Below are 15,925 nucleotides of genomic sequence, written 5' to 3'. Positions count from 1 at the left end.
AACAACTGTAGAACCAACAACGTTTACATCGTTTACAACAGAATCAGGAACAACGTTACAGCAAACTACTAATGAGACAAATGCAACAACTGTAGAACCAACAACGTTTCCATCGTTTACAACAGAATCAGGAACAACGTTGCAGCAAACTACTAATGAGACAAATGCAACAACTGTAGAACCAACAACGTTTACATCGTTTACAACAGAATCAGGAACAACGTTGCAGCAAACTACTAATGAGACAAATGCAACAACTGTAGAACCAACAACGTTTCCATCGTTTACAACAGAATCAGGAACAACGTTGCAGCAAACTACTAATGAGACAAATGCAACAACTGTAGAACCAACAACGTTTCCATCGTTTACAACAGAATCAGGAACAACGTTGCAGCAAACTACTAATGAGACAAATGCAACAACTGTAGAACCAACAACGTTTCCATCGTTTACAACAGAATCAGGAACAACGTTGCAGCAAACTACTAATGAGACAAATGCAACAACTGTAGAACCAACAACGTTTCCATCGTTTACAACAGAATCAGGAACAACGTTGCAGCAAACCACTGTTGAGACAGACACTACGACTGTAGAATCAACAACGTTTCCATCGTTTACCACAGAATCCGGAACAACGTTGCATCAAGCCACTGCTGAGACAGACACTACGACTGTAGAACCAACAACTTTCTCATCGTTTACCACAGAATCCGGAACAACGTTGCAGCAAGCCACTGTTGAGACAGACACTACGACTGTAGAACCAACAACTTTCTCATCGTTTACCACAGAATCAGGAACAACGTTGCAGCACACCACTGTTGAGACAGACACTACGACTGTAGAACCAACAATTTTCTCATCGTTTACAACAAAATCAGGAACAACGTTACAGCAAATAACTGATGTTGAGACAGATACAACTGTATAGAACCAACAACGTTCCCACCATTTACAACAGAATCAGAAACAACGTTGCAGCAAATCACTGTTGAGACAGACACAACAACTGTAGACTCAATAGCGTTCCCATCGTTTACAATAGAATCAGGCACAACGTTGCAGCTAACAACTAATGAGACAAATACAATAACTGTAGAACCAACAACTCTTTCACAGATTACAACAGCAGAATCAGGAACAACATTGCAGCAAACCACTGTTGAGACAGACACTACGACTGTAGAACCAACAATTCTTCCACAGATTACAACAGCAGAATCAGGAACAACGTTGCAGCAAGCCACTGCTGAGATAGATATAGCAACTGTAGATCCAACAATCTTTCCATCGTTTACAACAGAATCAGGAACAACGTTGCAGCAAGCCACTGTTGAGACAGACACAACAACTTTAGAACCAACAACGTTTGCATCGTTTACAACAGAATCAGGAACAACGTTGCATCAGACCACTGTTGAGACAGACACAACAACTTTAGAACCAACAACGTACCCATCGTTTACAAGAGAATCAGGAACAACGTTGCAGCAAACCATTGTTAAGACAGACACTACGACTGTAGAACTAACAACGTTTCCATCGTCTACCACAGAATCAGGAACAACGTTGCATCAAGCCACTGCTGAGACAGATATATCAACTGTAGAACCAACAACGTTTCCATCGTTTACAACAGAATCAGGAACAATGTTGCAGCACACCACTGTTGAGACAGACACTACGACTGTAGAACCAAAAACGTTTCCATCGTTTACAACAGAATCAGGAACAATGTTGCAGCAAGCCACTGTTGAGACAGACGCAACAACTTTAGAACCAAAAACGTTTCTACCGTTTACAACAGAATCAGGAACAATGTTACAGCAAGCCACTGTTGAGATAGATACAACTGTAGGACTAACAAGTACATTTCCATCGGTTAAAAAACCATCTAGAGGTTTGTATTATTTGTTTTATTCTCTCAACTCTGATGCCAAATCAATGAACTAGTTTAGCATCCTCCTATATATAGTTTATATACAGTATGTTATTATTTGTGTTAAGTTAAGAAGTATATCAAAAGCCTTTAGGGCACAGTGTTATTGGAAACCGTTCATTATACTGTGCTATGACTGTGATTCCAGGTCACGGATGCTGTAGTTGATACTGTAGATTCAGTGCTCTCATCTGATTCATCAGAGACTGATCTCCCTCTTGAGACAACCTCTGCCATCCTTGAGTCTTTGGAGCAGCAAATTAGTACGGCAGCCTCTGATGGGCAGCATTTTACCCAAAATAAAGAAACGCTGTCTGTGCAGACTTTAAGTTTTGACTCGGATAATCTTAGACATGATGTTGTATTCACTGGGCAAGATAAGAAAGAGACTGAGGTTTGCGTTGATGGAGGATGTGGGGATTACCAATCCATAACTTTACCACATGATCTGCTAACAGTACGTATAGGATTATTTTAAGTTACTTACTGAGTTTTTACTTTGATAACCTTAGATATGTGTTGATTGTCGTTAGCGCCTATGACCAGTCTATCAGAATACCACGTGATCTGGTTGCATTTAGATAGGCCTACCTCTACATAAGTATACATACTCGTTAAATACAGTTTAATTACGCGAAAGTACTAGTGTTAATGCTACTGTATGCCGAAATTACTACAGTACAGTATATTGTGTTGCCCCATGATACACATTTATTATTTTAAACAGATAATATGTGGTCCAACGTGAGTTTTACATCATATTACAATTCAAAATTGTTCCAGTCGTCGAGTTATCAAGATCTCAAATTATCGAGTGTTATTCATCAGCCAATGTGTATGACGAAAGCCTTCCACCCGTGTTTGAAGAGCCTGTTAAAATTGTCTTCAATATTCCTAAGGTACAGTGTAATGTTCAGAAAAACTTTATTTATGAGATGCCTTTTAGGTTAACCAGCACACATTCTCTCAAGCTTGGTTCCCATGCAACGACATTGGCACAATGCCAGTGAGTTGACCAATCACAAGGGACAGTTTGGATGATCCATAATTTATATTGGTCAAATTACTCATACGCGCTTACGCTATTGCGAATTGCTTCCAATTGAGAATCAAGCTAACCACCACCGAATATTTGCATATATTTTTATTTTTGAGCAGGCTTATGTAAATTAGAGTACGTTTAAGGCAATTTTAAGCGTTTAAAAAATTGCAATGAATGCGCAGATTTTTGCACACGCACTGCACGTTAAAACGTTAATACGCACTCTTTTTGCCCGATTTCTGTTTTACAAGCTTTCTTTAATAATGTCATCATATTTGATTCACTTTCCAACTCGAAATTACGTTATACGAGCACGTCAAAAGTGAAATGTGTAAATTAAAAAAATATAAATGTTTCAAACATTTTCAACATTTTTAAGCAATTTTGGTCGGTTGGTCGATATCATTGGATAATATTGGATTATAGTGGATAACTATTATGTGACATTAAAATGGCATAGGCCCTTTTCAACAACACCAACAAGAATAATTTAGGAATTATTTTTAAGGGTGACAATATATCTGTAGTGGCCATTTTTAATTTATGCTAATTAACCCACTTCCTGATGTCCGATTTTGGTAAACTTTGGAAATTATGTTCATTTCAACAAGACAAGTGTTAAGAAACACAGTTTCTAATTTTTTCGCATAAGATAATGTCATTTAAGCAGTTATAATATAATATGATGAATGACATAACTTGTTCATAGGTCGTTGCAGATTAAAGCATATCTATTCTATACGATCGAACTTCGGCATACCTCCACTACAACCTCCGCCCTCATCATAACCTTTAAAAAATGATTGGGACTATTAATTATCGTCCACAGAAACATATGAGTGGTTATCTGCATACGTCGTTGACGGAACTCTCAAATTCACGGAATCGTATAGTCCATCAGAATTTGGAAGGCGATGTTCATATCCTACGTAGCGCACGAACGTGTCGTCTGAAATTGGTGTAGTGTACGTCCGTGTTCCAATACTATCACTTGTCGTGGTTCCAATACTATCACTTGTCGTGGTTCTAGATTTCAGCAATTCTTTCTTATAAGAATAGTAAAACCTATCAAATTAAACAAAATTAAATTAATTCAAGAAGGCCGCTAAAAACGTACTTGTAGGAGAAGAATGTTCTGTTTAACCATAGAGTTATACCTCCATGGTTTAACCATGGATCTCATAGATTGTGCACTTATATGATATATTTATTTATTATTTTCAGTAAAACATGAAAAGAGAGAGCTTTTAATGACAATTACCGGCGCTGTACATTCTGATTGGCTGCCAGTCTGAAGGGTGATGACAGATATAGGCCTACGCGCGCCCTTCTATCTAAATTACCTGAATATGAGAAGAACTACCAATAACGTGAAGGCGCATAGGCCAATGCCAGCACCAATAATCACATTCAAGTTGACTGATGAAGTATTATCATTTTTACTGCTGTCCTCTGTAAAGTCATCACCTTTGACTTCAGTATTATCTTTGACTTCCCTATTGTCTTCGTCGCCACCATTGCCATCGTCGCCACCATTGCCATCGTCGCCACCATTGCCATCGTCGTCACCATTGTCATCGTCTTCACCAGTACCACCATTCTCGATAACTAGAGGGTTACGGTAACAAAAAGGCTGTAAAGGCTAATACATTATTTGTAGGCCTAATATTTGATTTCTATTTCTGTGACCAAAATAAAATGTTATACAGTATAATGATTCCTAATTAACAGCAGACAAATGACTGTTATTTTCTGAATACTAAAGAATGTTTACAATGTATGCAACTTACATAAAGCTGTAACTTTAAAGATACAACTATCGGAATTGCCAGCCGTATCAGTTGCCGAACAAGTTACGGTCGTTTCACCGATATTGAACACTGAACCAGAATTAGGTACACAGGTAGCTACTACATGTGCATCCACGTTGTCTGTAACGGTTACATCCCATGTCGGAGTAGCAACACTTGACGTTGTGCTCGTGCTGATATCATTTGGACATACCACGGTTGGGTCAACATGGTCTTCTACAACTTTAACGAAACAAAGCAAATACAATTTAGAGCGATTGGGGGAGGGGTGTGTTTGCGTGTGCTGTGTGTCAGGAGTTGACACTCTGTTACAATTCAAAAAGTCCCGATTAGCACAAACCATCCTGTCTATTCAATATTATCGTTGTTGTTATTTTTAATAGATTTGTATGACTTGCGATAGTTAGTTAAGACGTATTTATTACAGCTGTAAAATCGGGTGGTTGATGATAGATAATGACCATTATGGGCGTCGCACGTGGTCCCACTCTGTATGTCTTTTAAATAATTCACATGGACTTATTTGTTTAACCCATACACCCCTGGTCGTGCTGTGGTACTTAAAACCCCGATTTATTTATTTAGATAAGATCGTCGTATGAAAAACAAAAAATAGACTTACAGGTGACGTTAACTTGAAAAGCACAACTCCCCACATTAGCAGCATCGTCGGTACTGTAACACTGCACAACGGCCAACCCTTGAGTAAACAACGAGCCTGATGACGGTGAACAATAAGTGGATAAGGCAATGTCAATGTTGTCACTGACTACTGGATCATCCCAATTCACCGCTACAGTTGTTCCTGATGATTTGACATGCATATCAATAGGGCAACTAACAGTGGGACTTACTGAATCGTCTATAAATGAACCAAAAATATATGATATTCCAGTAAATACATGCATGGAGAAACCTAACCATCTAAAAAATCTCAACTATGAACTGAGCCTAACCCTATAAATAATCTCAACTATGAACTGAACCCAAATCTCTTAATAATCTCAACTATGAACTGAACCTAACCCTCTAAATAATCTCAACTATGAACTGAACCAACTCTCTTAAGGCCTACAAAATCGATTTATACTTTCATGAGAGTCACGTATAATATGATGTGAAGGTGCTTTTATACATTGCGAAATATCGGGTTTATCCGTCTTATCGGGCTAATTTTGGAGCCACCACTTTGGTCGACGAAATGCCAAACTTTTAGCGCGTCTCGTGACCCGTGACCAATGTTTTTAAACGCAAAAATCCTCTGACTTGTCCAGGCTAATCTAAATTTAAATCATCTGTTGTTTTGTATTATGGTTTTCAGTAGGCCTCTATTTTATTTATAATATATTGTTTTGGTTTTGGCTTCGAATGGCAGAGTGACAATGCTATTTAAAATCCAAAAATAAAAGCTGCACGATTATGAGAGGTTCCCAAGAAGGTGTTAAGCTCTGAAATCATGAAGGCTTTTGGCCTCCCTACAATCTAGAACTTACTAATGACAGCGATTACAAATGTACAGGTTGCACTATTTCCAGCAGAATCTTTAGCAGTACACGCATATGTATAAGTTCCAACGTCCAATACAGCTGGTTGATTTGCTTCCTCGTGGTGTGCATACCTTCGACAAGTAGTTTCCGGAGAAATATCAATATTGTCATTGACTATTGGATACGTCCAATGAACATCAACTAGCCATATAATTGGATCCTTACCAACATAGATGTCATTACAGCATGTTATATTCGGCGGAGCGTTATCTTAAAAATTGTTGAAATATAATTAAATGAATATTATGTTCAGGATTTTGATCATTAACTAATGAAAGATCTATCAGGGAGAGTAACATATGCGCCATTTCATGTTTGTGTTCTAGTGTATCGTTCTCGCTGGTATGGTATAATTGTCCAATAGAGTTAAACAAGTTACCAAAACAAGTTAATTGAATAGTATCACTCACCTATAACGTCTACCCTAAAGTTACAGCTTCCAACGTTACCGGCAGCGTCAGTAGCAATGCAAGTAACCGTAGTGGAACCAAAACCAAACGATACGCCAGAAGAAGGAGTGCAGATTGCAATCAGATTATTGTCCTGGTTATCAGTAACGAACGGTGGATACCAGACAACTCTAGCTTGGTTTGAAGAACCAGTTTCAGCAGTGATAACACCAGGACATTGTACACTGGGATTTCCTTTGTCAACTGATAGAGAAAACAAACAATATAATAGAGAATGGGGGAAATAATTCAACCAACAAACACAATATCACTGATCATCAATTCTGTGTGGGCACATTATTTTTTCATAATTTCTCCATTAAATATAGATAGACCTACTTACCAACGTTTACTTTAAAGGTACAGCTACCCAAATTACCAGCAGAATCACTTGCCAAACACGTTATGATAGTTTGACCGATTGTAAATAGAGAACCAGAATTCAAATCACATGTTGCTGTTATCAGTATCAACGTTGTCAGTGACGGTTACAATCCAGTTGGCGGTAGCATGAATTGAAGTTGTACTGATGTTAACAGAAGCCGGACACGTCAACACGGGACTCGCATCTGTAATTCAAATTCAAATTCACAATAATGATCAGGTACATTTTTATTCTATGAAAAAGATTATAGAAACGTAAAACATGTAAGCACGGTAAGCCTAAGCAGTGGTTCACAATGATGATAACACAAAGATTAAATCACTATGAAATGATCGTTATTTGTATATTACATAACTTACTATCTTGAGCCGAACAGAGGTAAAATGTCCAAAGTAAAGATAAGATCAAACATTTTTCAGAAAACATTTTAAAATATAATCAATGAGTAGAACATAAAATGATAATTATGCTAACTCGGCAAAGATATCACTCACTGTGACGTTTCCATTTACTTTACATAGGTATAGTCACGTGTGTACTATACTATTTATAAAATGAAAGCTAACAACAAAAAACAACAAGAGTAGTACAGTATCAAACTTTGTTTAGCCTGATGAGTATTGTAACTTACAAGGAGTTGGTGAACCGTATTTAAAGTATTCATGGCATATTAAACCAGGGAAGAGTGAGCACTCTTCCCCAGTTGAGCCAAAAATATCAGATGACGTAATCTTCTCCCTTTAGTTTCGGTAGCCTTTTAGTCGTTACGGTGCCATTTGGCTGTTTATTGATTGTGTATTTTACAATTAGGAAACTAATTGTAATATCTTTAAAAAAAATTATGAAGAACTGAAACGTGGTGTATTCGAGGAATAAGCTATATAACTTTGTCGAAGTTTTTTTAGGTCTATTAGACAGTAAAGCAAACATGAGCGTCCAATTACATTTCATTGTATTTCATCAAATGATATAAGATAAACTGGTCACAAAGTAGACCTAAATAACATTTTAAGAAGTAGACGGGATTATCAAGTGAACACACTCATGATAGGCCTAAACATTGACCTATAGCGCGACAACAGTCGGAATTAACGTTAGTATATGTACCGTACACCTGCAATACAGATCACCTATATGTGATTTGTATATATTTCTCTATCCTCTAAGGGTTGTTTTTATCTTTTTTTTAAATCAACATTCGCAGCCTGTACGGTACAAAGTCTAACCATGAAGAAACTCAAATAAGTATGATAATGATGTGTACATACTGTGTTAGTCAGACGTCTGCTAGTTCGTGATAAAGTGCAACTATGGCAGAAAATAACAATATACAACCCTTAATGGAGAGACTTGCCGATGCAATAATTGGCTTAAACATGACTGCGAGATTTGCTGTTATCGCTTCAGCTAGAATTGACCAGGAATGTTGGGAACGTTTGTCCATGAGAGGCATCTGGAAATGGTTTGAATATCAAACCGGAAGTGCATATGAAGGTATGCCTTGGACAGTCTGCGGCGACGTTGATGTCATGATAGCTAGTTTTAACTATCCCATTGTTTTGTGCCAATCTCCAACTGAAGGAGATCAATACCAAGGAGGATATGTGATGGCTGAGGGAATTAAAAAAGAACCAGCGTTTCTAAAGCTTAAGGTAGTCGATAAAGATAATTTAAATCATCAATTACGAGGCGGTGTTGATAACGATGGATACTTGAAATGCAGCAGTTTGATAGATAATAGTGGCCTAAAAGAAGGTAGGTCTACAGAAGTACACGGGCCATCAGTAGCAACTTCCATTTCAGAAATACATCCTTCACGAGGAAACCAAGACACAGTCCCTTGCATCAAATGCAAATCGTGGCCTTCCGTCACTCATGAGTTTTTCACTAGAGAGAGGAAGAGCGACTGGCCATCTCAAGAACTGTTAGGTAAAGTCTTAAGTTTAGGATGTCTTGTTGTTGCTGTAGCACACCCTGATAGCCAATCAAAGGATGTCGAATGGAGGTGGTCATTTTCCTTATCCGAAAGAGAACTCATTCAAGAAATTAGTGGGCCAATTGCTAAATGCATGTATGCTTTAAAGGCGCTCAAGAATAAGGAACTAAATTATCCTGGCAGACCAACGCCATTCTGTTCTTATTTTATTAAGACAGCGTGTTTGTGGATGTGTGAAACATTTCCACATACAGAATCTTACAGCGTCATCGATTTGATCAGAAAAGTGTTAGATTGGCTCATTGAATGTTACCAAAAGAGAATTCTGCCTCACTATTTCATTCCCAAACAAAATTTGATTGGTCATCTGCCAAGAAAAATGTGTGATACGGTTCAAAGAAAATTAAAAGAGTTAAACAGCCCAGATCTTTGGGAATTTGTGATGTCCACTGTCGGTCATGGTTCGTTCGAACTCCATGCCATTAACTCGATGTGCAAAAACCTAGACATCCCTGGAGTCAATGAAGTATATGACTACAAAACATTGGAAGCAAATCTCACATATCACCCGAGGGCTGAAGTAGAGCTTGAAAAGGCTATTACCAAATTACTCCCAGGAGGATCTCTGTACGACAAATATGAGTATATACAAATTGCGCAATGGGTACGACCAGATATTCAGAGTTTACTTTTCGTTATCGAAGGACTCATAGAAAAGAGAGGACACCCCTCGGAGATTCTCAGATTGCCAGAAGAAATGATACTACCGATAGTTAGTAGAATTGAAGACGTTGTACCTAAAGGGTATGAGAAAATGTCTATTCAGCGTTTGTACAGATATTTAGGTAATGTATACAATTATTTGTTGATGTATTTGCGGAATACAGTTGATTATGTGTCTGCTAAAAGATTGGAGCTTTACAAGAAAAAGCCGATTGAATACTACAGGCTTGGAGATGAAATGGTTTTTCCTGACAAGTGGAGTGACCAAGGAATTGGTGGCTTAGCCCTTGTAATAATACATTATTATCAGAATGAGAATTATTATGCGTTGAAAGAGATATTTAGAGAGGCTGAACCACATCTTCGTATAACGACAGAAAGCGTGCAAGCAATGAACAGGCAGATCGGTGTATTAATACAACCTACCATGTTCTTTACTAAGCCTGTATGGGAAGCTGACAAAAAGCTGCTACTTCTTGCCGGAACATCTGAAGTAGGGTTTATCTATTTGCACCCAATCGCACTTGTATTTTATATACAAACTAAGGTATCCTTAAAGAATGGCGACAAAAGGAAGGCATCTGATATTATAGATTATATGGAGGAATGGTTGAAGCCAAATGAAGAAAAGATTTCTGATGGAGAGATAATAGAAACAACTAAGTCATTGATTAAAATCTTAAAAGAGGAAGTCACAGAATCAGAACTACAAACAAGAGGCTATGCAAAAAAGTGATTACCTTTCTTGGACTGAGCGATGAGGTTCCGATATTAATGACAGCAATAGAAGAATACATAGTAATTTCAGCGTTAAATTTCAAATACGTACCGCAGTACAATAATACATGTCGTTTACAGGAACGAATAAATAGAAACTAAAAATGAGCACACTGTGAATTACTTCCGAAAGCGAAACTTGTCACAAAATGAGACCAATTGTTTGAGTCAAATTTAAATAAACTTAATTTGTGTCTTGCGTGTAACATTAGGGTTGAGGGATGGATGCAATTTTTAGATATATTCTTTATCCATTCAGTAACAAAATATTAATTGTTTTATAGAAACGCAAAACATTTAAGCATGGTAAGACTATACAGTGGTTCACAATGATGATAACACAAAAACTAAATCACTATGAAATGATCGTTATTTGTATATTACTTAACTTACTAGGCCTACCTTGAGCCGAACATAGGTAAAATGTCCAAAGTAAAGATAAAATCAAACATTTTTTAGAAAACATTTTTAAATGTAATCAATGAGTAAAAAAAAAGATAATTATGCTAACTTTAGATTGGTATAGTCACGTGTGTGCTATTTATAAAATGAAAGATAAAAAACAACAAGAGTAGTACAGTATCAAACTTTGTTTAGCCTGATGAGTTACAATAGCCTTACAAGGAGTTGGTGAACCGTATTTAAAGTATTCATGGCATATTAAACCAGGGAAGAGTGAGCACTCTTCCCCAGTTGAGTCAAAAATATCAGATGACGCTTCTCCCTTTAGTTTCGGTAGCGTTTTAGTCGTTAAGGTGCCATTTGGCTGTTTATTGATTGTGTATTTTACAATTAGGAAACTAATTGTAATATCTTTTAAAAAAATTATGAAGAACTGAAACGTGGTGTATTCGAGGAATAAGCTATATAACTTTGTCGAAGTTCTTTTAGGTCTATTAGACAGTAAAGCAAACATGAGCGTCCAATTACATTTCATTGTATTTCATCAAATGATATAAGATAAACTGGTCACAAAGTAGACCTAAATAACATTTTAAGAAGTAGACGGGATTATCAAGTGAACACACTCATGATAGGCCTAAACATTGACCTATAGCGTGACAACAGTCGGAACTAACGTTAGTATATGTACCGTACACCTGCAATACAGATCACCTATATTTTTATTTTTTTATTTTATTTTATTTTTAAAACCAGAAACAACAGCAGAAACAAATCCGCCACTTACAGCTTGGTTTAACAGATACAAAACAATTACAACAACTCAGAAACACTTAAATTACGACGAAACAGATAAAGATTGGAATTAAAAATGTCAATATGGGGATGGGCCTGGACTAAACTATTATAATAAAAACTTAATCTACTGATGTAACCACTTTTGAGAACATTGACTCTACAAAAGGGAACACAAAGGATACTATTGTTTCTTAAATTACGGGCGGGAACACGAATACCGAAATTGGAGATAAAGTTGCAGTCAAAAATAGAATGAAGACATTTAAAAAGAAAAATAAGATCATTGTGACATCTACGTAATGAAGGGGGAGATATAGGATATATTTTTTTATCATCACAATTATAAAGATTGTTACATTTAAAAAGATTATTCTGATTGTGGTTGTGGCTGATGTAGCGCAAAAATCTAGAATAGAGTCGGTCAATACGTGAGGCTTGGGTTTTGGAGATTGAATTGTAAATAACAGAACAAAAGTCTAAATTAGGTTGGATTAAGGTGATATATAGATAAACTTTGGAAGAACGACCGAGATATTTTCCATTGCGCCACATCAGCCCAAGCAGCTTATTGCATTTATTTAGAAGATGATCAACATGAAAAGAAAAAGTAAGGGAACTATCTAAAATAATACCGAGATCACGATGTTGATGCACCTTATTAATAGGTTTGTCGTCGACGGAATAGACATAAACAATTTTATTTTTATTTAAAGTAAAGGACAAAATATTGCACTTGGAAGAGTTTAACATCATGCCCCACAAAGTGGACCAGGAACTAAATTTAGTAAGGTCTCCCTGAAGCATTTCAGCATCTTCATAACTGTTGATAGTTTTAATAATTTTTAGATCGTCAGCAAACATAAGACAATCTGAATAGCGAAACAGCGATGGAATATCGTTCACATACAAATTAAAAAGGAGGGGACCGAGGATTGACCCCTGAGGAACACCGGAATGAACTGGAAGCCACTCAGATGCCTCGCCATCGATAACTACACGTTGACGTCTACCATCCAAATAGCTTCTGAACCAGGACAAAAGATGAGGATTAAAACCAAGTCGTTGAAGTTTAAAAATAAGAAGATTGTGTGGCACCAAATCAAAAGCTTTTGAGAAGTCAGTATATATAACATCACATTGTGCTCTGCCCTTGATGGCATCATACACAGTTGTCAGAAGACAAGCAAGATTTGTTTCACATGACCTGTTGGGAACGAAACCATGCTGATAGAGAGAGATGGTAGAATGAACATGGGACCAAATGTGATTATACATGACTCGTTCGAAAAGTTTTGAGATGGTAGGCAATATATGTGATTTGTATATATTTCTCTATCCTCTAAGGGTTGTTTTCATCTTTTTTAAAAATCAACATTCGCAGCCTGTACGGTACAAAGTCTAACCATGAAGAAACTCAAATAAGTATGATAATGATGTGTACATACTGTGTTAGTCAGACGTCTGCTAGTTCGTGATAAAGTGCAACTATGGCAGAAAATAACAATATACAACGCTTAATGGAGAGACTTGCTGATGCAATAATTGGCTTAAACATGACTGCGAGATTTTCTAATATCGCTACAGCTAGAATTTATCAGGAATGTTGGGAACGTTTGTCCATGACAGGTATCTGGAAATGGTTTGAATATCAAACCGGAAGTGGAAATGAAGGTATGCCTTGGGCAATCTGTGGCGACGTTGATGTCATGAAAGCTATAGTTTTTACTATCCAATTGTTTTGTGCCAACCGCCAACTGAAGGAGACCAATACCAAGGAGGACATGTGATGGCTGAGGAAAATAAAAAAGAACCAGCGTTTCTAAAGCTTAAGGTAGTTGATAAAGATAATTTAATACATCAATTACGAGGCAGTGTTGATAACGATGGATATTTGAAATGCAGCAGTTTGATAGATAATAGTGGCCTTTTAAAAGGTGATGGGCATACAGAAGTACACGGGCCATCAATAACAACTTTCATTTCAGAAACACATCATTCACGAGGAAAACAAGACACAGTCCCATGCATGAAATGCAAATCGTGGCCTTCTGTCACTCATGAGTTTTTCACTAGAGAGAGGAAGAGCGACTGGCCATCTCAAGAGCTTTTATGTAAAGTCTTAAGTTTAGGATGTCTTGTTGTTGCTGTAGCACACCCTGATAGCCAATCAAAGGATGTAGAATGGAGGTGGTCATTTTCCTTATCTGAAAGAGAACTCATTCAAGAAATCAGTGGGCCAATTGCTAAATGCATGTATGCTTTAAAGGCGCTCAAGAAAAGGGAACTAAATTATCCTGACAGACCAACGCCATTCTGTTCTTATTTTATTAAGACAGCTTGTTTGTGGATGTGTGAAACATTTCCACATACAGAATCTTACAGCGTCATCGATTTGATCAGAAAAGTGTTAGATTGGTTCATTAAATGTTACCAAAAAAGAATTCTGCCTCACTATTTCATTCCCAAACAAAATTTGATTGGTCATCTGCCAAGAAAAATGTGTGATACGGTTCAAAGAAAATTAAAAGAGTTAAACAGCCCAGATCTTTGGGAATTTTTTATGTCCACTGTCGGTCATGGTTCGTTCGAACTCCATGCCATTAACTCGATGTGCAAAAACCTAGACATCCCTGGAGTCAATGAAGTATATGACTACAAAACATTGGAAGCAAATCTCACATATCACCCGAGGGCTGAAGTAGAGCTTGAAAAGGCTATTACCAAATTACTCCCAGGAGGATCTCTGTACGACAAATATGAGTATATACAAATTGCGCAATGGGTACGACCAGATATTCAGAGTTTACTTTTCGTTATCGAAGGACTCATAGAAAAGAGAGGACACCCCTCGGAGATTCTCAGATTGCCAGAAGAAATGATACTACCGATAGTTAGTAGAATTGAAGACGTTGTACCTAAAGGGTATGAGAAAATGTCTATTCAGCGTTTGTACAGATATTTAGGTAATGTATACAATTATTTGTTGATGTATTTGCGGAATACAGTTGGTTATGTGTCAGCTAAAAGATTGGAGCTTTACAAGAAAAAGCCGATTGAATACTACATACTTGGAGCTGAAATGGTTTTTCCTGACAAGTGGAGTGACCAACGAATTGGTGGGTTAGCCCGTATAATAATACATCATTATCAGAATGGGAATTATTATACATTGGAAGAGTTATTTAGAGACTATGAATTATTTTTTCGTATAACGACAAAAGACGTGCAAGCAATGAACAGGCAAATCGGTGTAATAATACAACCTAGCATGTTCTTTACAAAGTATGTATGGGAAGCTGACAAAAAGCTGCTACTTCTTGCCGAAACTGCTGAAGTAGGGTTTATCTATTTGCACCCAATCGCACTTGTATTTTATATACAAAGTAAGGTATCTTTAAAGAATGGCGACAAAAGGAAGGCATCTGATATTATAGATTATATGGAGGAATGGTTGAAGCCAAATGAAACAAGGATTTTTGATGGACAGCTAATAGCAACAACTAAGTCATTGATTCAAATCTTAAAAGAGGAAGTCACAGAATCAGAACTACACACAAGAGGCTATGCAAAAAAGTGATTCTCTTTTAGACTGAGCGATGAGGTTCTGATATTAATAACCGTTTTGAAAAACACAAAATCAATATTATTTTTGTTTTTATGTTAAATGGATAATTAAAAACAACATATGTTAAGGAATTAATGTATGTATAAGTAGAATACATGATCATTATATAATAATACTATTTATAGTACTAACTGAACGGCAGACATTTTCCCAAAGCGTCCATAGTGGAATATAATTACAAATAATTAAAAATAAGTTTGTGTTGTATAAAACGAATGTGCTTGAACTTTAATTGTACGTAACTTGTAATCGTACTACGTACACTCCCAAATTCAAAAGAGTTTGTTTTTCTACAAAGAAGGACAACCCTAAAGATTGGAATACATCAAGTACTGAGGGCTACAACATTGTTTAACGCTTTCGAAAAATGTCTGCCGTTCAGTGTATATTATATAAAACATACATTATTTGTTTTATATTTCACAGACAAAAAAGAAAAAAACAAACACGAAATAGCGTATCTGCCGTTTATTGGAAAATTGACG

The 15,925-nt window shown here is 36.8% G+C and overlaps 1 protein-coding gene across 1 annotated transcript; it reads right to left on the bottom strand.

The window, feature by feature from the left end:
* Positions 1 to 4,163: 4,163 nt before the first annotated feature.
* LOC140048107 (hyalin-like) lies at positions 4,164 to 7,270 on the bottom strand. Its single transcript, XM_072093126.1, has 6 exons — positions 7,138 to 7,270; positions 6,756 to 6,998; positions 6,292 to 6,555; positions 5,421 to 5,660; positions 4,778 to 5,020; positions 4,164 to 4,595 (listed from the first exon to the last, which is right to left on the bottom strand). The coding sequence occupies exons 4-6, from the start codon at positions 5,620 to 5,622 to the stop codon at positions 4,327 to 4,329; spliced, it is 714 nt and encodes a 237-aa protein (XP_071949227.1). The 5' UTR covers positions 5,623 to 5,660; positions 6,292 to 6,555; positions 6,756 to 6,998; positions 7,138 to 7,270; the 3' UTR covers positions 4,164 to 4,326.
* Positions 7,271 to 15,925: the final 8,655 nt, after the last annotated feature.

Source organism: Antedon mediterranea, chromosome 4, assembly GCF_964355755.1.
Source record: "Antedon mediterranea chromosome 4, ecAntMedi1.1, whole genome shotgun sequence".
Lineage (NCBI taxonomy): Eukaryota > Metazoa > Echinodermata > Crinoidea > Comatulida > Antedonidae > Antedon > Antedon mediterranea.
Note: the sequence above shows the minus strand (reverse complement) of the source record. Positions and strands in the feature narration are given on the sequence as shown.